Source organism: Aulonocara sp. 'chitande type north' Nkhata Bay, linkage group LG2 (assembly GCF_057382095.1).
Source record: "Aulonocara sp. 'chitande type north' Nkhata Bay isolate Kocher_YH1m ecotype deep benthic linkage group LG2, A_spYH_male_GT1.1, whole genome shotgun sequence".
NCBI classification, from domain to species: Eukaryota; Metazoa; Chordata; class Actinopteri; order Cichliformes; family Cichlidae; genus Aulonocara; species Aulonocara sp. 'chitande type north' Nkhata Bay.
In genome coordinates this window covers 24,819,936-24,826,825 of record NC_141345.1, presented here as the reverse complement: position 1 = coordinate 24,826,825, position 6,890 = coordinate 24,819,936, and the positions used below count along the sequence as shown (strand labels likewise).

At 41.4% G+C, this 6,890-nt stretch overlaps 1 protein-coding gene across 1 annotated transcript; it reads left to right on the top strand.

Moving 5' to 3' along the window:
• The first annotated feature begins 2,329 nt into the window (after positions 1-2,329).
• LOC147337894 (uncharacterized) lies at positions 2,330-4,620 on the top strand. Its single transcript, XM_086263617.1, has 2 exons — positions 2,330-2,559; positions 3,538-4,620. The coding sequence occupies exon 2, from the start codon at positions 3,540-3,542 to the stop codon at positions 4,305-4,307; it is 768 nt and encodes a 255-aa protein (XP_086119743.1). The 5' UTR covers positions 2,330-2,559; positions 3,538-3,539; the 3' UTR covers positions 4,308-4,620.
• The last annotated feature ends 2,270 nt before the right edge of the window (positions 4,621-6,890 follow it).

Sequence of the window (6,890 nt, the reverse complement as noted above, 5' to 3'; positions counted from 1 at the left end):
AAAGTAACCCCAACGGAAGAGGTTACATGAAGAGGAGGTGTGACCTATGGAATTTTCAATACCCGACATCCAGACTGACGACGAAACAACTACTAGCTTAGTGTTCCAACATTCGGAAGAAAGAACTGCTATCACAACTGGAGATTGATGAGATACAACACAAATGCTACGGCAAGGGAAAGCCAGAACGTCAGGTCGCGGGGGAGATACGAAAGAAGGAGCACTGAGTGCAAGACGAGCTGACCTGAAATGCAGGATCATGACGAAGGTGGAAACTTGGACCCTCTGTATCCACTTACCAAGACAAAGTGAAGTACCTTCCGAAGGTCTACTAGAAGATGTGAATGCGGCATTATGGACAATCCATAATGCGACCATCACCAAAACCAACTAGCTGATCTACACCATGGCAGCAGTGATCACAGAGATGCTTGGCAAAAAGATAAACAGCCAGAAGAAGCAGTGGCCTCCATGGAGAAGGATAGTAGAGGCCAAGATCAAGGTGGCAGAGAGGGACAACTATCAGAGTTGCAGAAACATGCAATGAAGAAAGTGACGCCTAAGAAGTACAAGCTGCTTATACCTGAGGCATTGGAAACTGCCACACTAACGTTTACAGCCTTAGCCAGTCGATTGAAGAGATATACCAGAAAGACAGATATCACATAGCAGATAAGATGAAGAGGCACATGATTTAATACACGAGCAAAGAATTTGTAGGAATACCAGAGGGGTGAAACACCAGCTCCTGGTAGATAGATCCATCCCTGGAGACTACAAAACCAGACTCACCAACCTGTGCACCACCTGGGTCCTGAGGAGTAAACTGAATGGGAAGAACAAAATCCTGCTCATCAACTCCCATGCCCTGCCAGGGATCAGACACCCTGCTGGGATAATAAGCTGGCCAAAGGAGGAGAAGCTAAAGATATCAAGATAAGGAAGCTTCTGACCATGCATAGAAGGGTTCACCCCAAATCCAGCACCCTGAGACTGTACGGTAAGGAGGAAAGCCGAGGACTGGTGTGTCAGAACCACAGTCCAGGATGAGACAATAAATATCTTGAAGTACATCAGGAAGATGGCCACAACTGACCGACAAAAACTGAATCCTCTTTACAAGCAAGAAGTTTGCCCAGCAGAATATTATCGTTTAAGATGAACGACCCAAATAAACTATAAAAGAGGCTTCTAGATTAAAAGGAAATCAATTCAATTTTAGCAGCAATGAAAGTCTGATTAGGAGAAATGAAAAGTATTGTGTGCATCCCACCACCTGCGACCCAGTTTTGAAGTCTTTACCCAAGTGACAAATAGCAGCCCCGTTTACCACGAACTGCAGAGGAGACACTGTTTTTGTTTACGTAACTCTCTTTATGTCTGCTCCAAATCCTCGAAATGCTCTTTTTTTCAAATAGTCCAGTTTAAGACAAGCTAAAGTGTTTTTGGACGAGTGTCTAGATGTGTTTTTAACCAGAAATTCAGACTGTTTCCTGGTGGGCTCTGAGTCTTTGTTTCTGTAAACTGCAGTCTGCTAGTGCATGCCACTGAGTATTAATGAAACATAATAAAACATAATAACACAATAAAACACGGTCTATGAAAACTCAATCAGGTGTAAAAAGCATTTCAATTTTTAAAGGTCTAAAGAGTCAGAAATGTATCTGCAGAGGGGAACTGTTGACTCATGTGAATCATGAGACGGGTTTCCATAAGTCAGTGCTCCCATGATCACTGCAATGTGTTGTTTGCATTATGTGCACACACACGCACACGCATAAACACACACACATGCATACACAGAGCAAACGTACCCATCTGATCAGATTATCTGCATGATGTATGTCACAAACTTTACACAACATGTTTACAGCTCTGCAGTCCTTTTTCCATTTTTGTTTTTAGAAGGAATCATTCATTTTGGCACATTTTACCAAAATTACAGTGGCTGACTGTGTTCATTTACAATGAGACATTTTTAGAAATGGCGTCTTATAAGATGAAAAAAAATGTGGAAAAAATAAACCTGTCTCCACTTTGTTTGTTTGTTTTGTTGTTTTCTTCTCTTCCTCTCTCCCTCTCTCTCTCTCTCATCACCCCTCCTTTGCTACATCTGTGTCTGAGTCTCCTTCCTCTTCCCTATTTCTTCTGCATCTGTTTTTCTCGCTCCATCAAAACAGTCAGCCAGAGACAGTGCTGGGGCTGAGGAAATGGATGGTGTGTCTATTTTTAGAAGCAGGGAAGGAGGGCAAACCAAAAGTAAGCGAGAGAGAGAGGGAGCAAGAGAGAGAGGGAGGAGGAGGATGAGGTGGAGGAGAGGGAGGGGGGATGTGAGGAGAAGATAAACCTGCATTCTGCCTCTGCCTCTGGTCAGAGACAGTTGAAGCTTCACAGCACAATTAACAAGCAGCAGCAGATGAAAACAGAGGATCGTAAATAAAATTGAGGAGACAAAAAAAAGAGAGGACGAGAGCGACGGATGCAGGCTGCTATTTAAAGCTGCACCAGGAGAAGAGACAAGAAAAGATTCGGTGGACTCAACAAAGATCATCCGTAAAGGTGAGTGTGAAGGCAAATTGAGCAGAAAACCTTTACATTATTCCTGAGAATGCATGACGAACACACACACAGAGTGCCTGTTTTGTGCTTCAGCCTCGAGCTGCCGCCGTGGAACCATTTTTAGCTGTTGTATACAGAAGGTGTGGTCTATATTTAGCAGTGGTTACACCTTGGAAGAAACTGGGAGAGGCTGGCATTTTGGTTTGGCTTGCGCTATTTTTGTCATGAGGTCAATACAAGCATATATTGTTGGCTACGCTCTGGGCTCCACACTCTGAAACAGTTTGAGGCTTTACGTGTCTGAGATCCCACAAAACAGTCATCTGTGTGTGCAGCCTCTCACTGGGATTGTTTGTATATTGAACGGTCAACACACACAACTCCAGAGTAAGCAGCGCACGGTGCCTGAAATGAAGGGAAGGGAGAGGAGAGGCTTCTATGTTTACTTGGTTTTATCGATACAGCCAGCAGTTGTAGTCGGTTGTGTTTTGGGAGCTTCGGGCAATGTGAGCAATGTCCAGATGCACATTATGTCATTAGAAAAACACATTAGACTGATGAGGTGATTAAACAAGAGGCTTTTCAAAAGAAACTGAGGAAAAATTTTTGCAAATACAATGCAACACAACAGTGTGTACGAATGAGAAATTAACTCCAGAAGTTATAAGTCAGTTCGTGAGATAATAGTGCACAGATTAATCTTTTTATTTGTATCGTGTGGAGACACATATTGCAAGTTTCGACATAAATGACACACACAAACAGGGCTCTCACTTTGTAAACTAGGAAGTAAGATTGCATACGCTGCATCTGACCCTATCAGGAATGTGTCACATCTATCAAAATATCCAGTTTTCCAAATGGTGATTATATTTTCCTAAAGGATTCTGCTTTTTTGAGACTTGGATGCAGTATTTCACATTACACAGTTTTTTTCCCCATCTAAATGAGACCTCTCCCGTCTTGTCTTTCTCTCAGCTATGCGGCCGCGGTCCAGACTGCTCTCCAAGAGGAGACTGACGCTGCCCACAATCAGAGAGGGCAGCGAGGAGACGGTTAGAGATTTGAACGAAGCCAACACGCTCCATAATTCTGGTCACTGCCAGGCTTTGTCATCGGAGGACTACCTCCTCTCCATCTGCCACCTGGCCCACCCCACTTTTCCCAGCCGGGATGTTTCCCCGGACACTTTCCACACACAGCAGCAGGACACTGCGCAGCAGAAGCTGAGGCCATCGTGGATTGAATACAACTCGAAAGAGGAGGCACGTGCTGCTGATGCGCAGCAGGCAGAGGGGAAAGAACTAAACAGACAGCTGAAGTTTGGCAACTCTGACCCTCTTGAGTATATTTATGGACACCAGAACAGCTTCTCTACCCTCTCAGGAGGTAGGAGGAGAGCATTTGTCGAGGGGAGGTTTATGAGGCAGCACGGCAGCGTATGGGAGAGCAGAGTGTGCGTGCGAGCCCACAGCATTGCCCTTGGTTCAAATCCAGATTTCCCACAACAACATGAGAGCAGTTGCTCTGAATTAAACAGCAAAACTGACACTTCAGTTCCAAACATCTCCCCAAAACACACCTTGGCCAGGTCAGAGGCCAGCATAGCTTGCAGAAAGGCAGAGGGAGAGAGGCTGAATCCAGCCATCAAACAGTCCCTCATCTCTCAGTGGATCTCTGACTGCACGCTGGCATGGAGGGAGGCACGCACTCGAGCCTGTATGCTTCCTGCCATTGCTGAGGTGTAGCATGTAAATGGACAGTCAATGTGACATTCTCCAGTAAATTATTCTAATCTTTTGTGTCAGTGCATGAGACATTGACATTAGGAGACACATAGAAATACACATTTGAAAAGATACAGAGACAAGTAAAGACTACTACAATTGTCCATCTGTAACATTATATCAGTGTTAATATTCACTATTACAACCTTTCTGCTCTTAATGTATGCCAGTGATCATAACAAACCATGAAAATGAGCAATTCTGTAATGTCCTTTTTAATATCTTCCAGTGTTTGTAAATGACATGAAGAAATAAAGCAGTCTTTTGATACTCTCTCTCAGATCGTGTGAAACGTGCTTTTCCCCTCAGCTGCAGGCTTTATTTTCCTGCACACGGAGACCCTTCAGAAATGAACTCCACTCTTGGCTCTGCTGGTGCCAGGCGCCGAAGTTTCTATGGTAACTGTCATGGGATCCTGCACTGGTAAACACAAGTGTGGAGAGACACGGGCAGAGCAAAGATGGCACCGGTGAACCTCAACATGCAAGATGCTGGTTATTTATTGCTGCACTGGTACGACAGCAACAACGATGCATGCAGTAAGGTATAACTGGAAAAGGTGACGCTGAAGGACGCAATGCCACACTAATACATTTTCACATTCCAAAGCACAAATGATCTGCATGTAGAATAAAACGGTTCAATGAGGCGTGTGCAGAAAAAACTTAACAGGCCATGGCTGTTCTACTAAATAAGAGACACTAGAGGGCAGGCTTCTATCATTACTACTCAAGAAAACACTTTGCATAACTGATTCATTGGACATTTTATAACAGTAAATCTCCCGTAAGCCGTTCTTACTCTCTGTATGGTAAATAATTATTTTCAAAGACTATCAGTTTAGGGATTTAAGGGTCAAAGACAAAGTCATAACTGTACTAACAACCAAATGTTTTGGACTTGAGTCCAAGGTTGGATCCAAAGAAGGCTGTATGCTTTCAAGGCCAGGGTGTTGATATTTAATACATACACCATCTGTAACTTAAGTTAAAAGGCGACTATAAAGTAGAATAATACGCCATTGTTTGAGGTCAGGGGCAGAGGGTCAGTTCCCCTAAACCAAGCAACCCCCCCCCCCTTCATTAGTGTACTGCACTGTGCAAAAAGTCTCCAGCTACTCATTATTAACTCAAGAAGGTTATGTTTTTGGTTGTGTGCGCTCATGTCATCATTCTGCCTGTAACTAAACTTAACTAAACTCAAAAAGTTTTGAATGAAAGACTTTATAGGGGTGTAGATAGGAGTCATATTAACAATCCATTCAAACCTGGCTTACAACCACCAAGGTCTTCAAGGTCAGCTTAATAATTTATTGATCCAAAATTGAAAAAATGCCTTATAACTTAAAAATTTAGATTCTTACAAGACTGATGAGCTGTATAAGGATCTATAATAGCATGTCTTATCTGACCTCTGACCTCTCCTTGAAGGTCAATAGACTGATCTAAGTGTAAAAGTAGTAATAATTCTATATAGAGCTACTTGAAACTATGTTTCTTATTTCACTGTTTGTATTGACAACATGTCAGCATATAGGGAATCATATTTGTGGATTCTAAATATCATGTTACTTTATTATGACTTTAATATGTACATTATAATAACAGGTTACAATTTAAACACAATAAAATACAATGTTCCTGCATAAGTATGTAGATATACTACATTGTTTGTATACTGCTTATACATGCTTAAAAAACAAATTAAATTTCTGATGAAAACATTTTTTTCACTTGATGTTTATCATTAATATTCCAAATAAATTTTACTAAACATTTAATGAGTTCTATACCTGTACTATATCCATATAGATAAAAAAAAAAAATACAAAAAATAATGGTACTCAAACCTATGTCAAGTAAAGGCCTGCACTTTGCATTTGTTTTTGCTGAACTACAATCTGCTTAAAGCATCTTTAAAAAGAACAAAAAAACAAAATGAATGTATAGAAAATACAATAATGACGTAAATGAGGAGAGCGAGCTTGCCTGGCAGACGTCTGAGGGCGTCTTGTCTCCTTATACCGTATTTTCCTTCCAAGCTTTAAAGTGGTTTCGAGTCATATTTCTCAGGCTTCCTGAGGGTGTTTTAGAAGTTGTAGACCTTTGAAGCAGTGTGGCAATGTGATGTGTTTATAGACATAGAAGAGAACAAAAGGCAGAAGAGTTCTGAAGGTCCTAGTAATTAAAGAAATTAGAAGAAAGCTTTTCTGACAGTTCAGCCTGTGTTGAAGTTGATCGTAAGAAATATTAATTTTCAAGCTCATTAGAATTGTAAAAACTCAGTTTTTGCCTTATATATTATATTTGCTATTTTCCTAACAAAACGTGTATGGAAACTAGTTGGCTCAAGACTTTTGAACAGTGCTGAAGAAAGTACTTTAAAACACATTATGTGTTTTTACATTATGTGTAAAAATGTAAAAACACATAATGAAAACGCTCCACAGAGCGTTTTTTCTTGTGTTGATCAATCGGGGTTACTAGAAAGTAGCAGCAGTGACTATGAGTACCGAATATGATTATTGTGACTGGAGGAAGTAAA

Excerpts from the sequence above, each read along its gene's own strand:
- LOC147337894 (XM_086263617.1), top strand. The coding sequence starts at position 3,540 with ATGCGGCCGCGGTCCAGACTGCTCTCCAAGAGGAGACTGACGCTGCCC.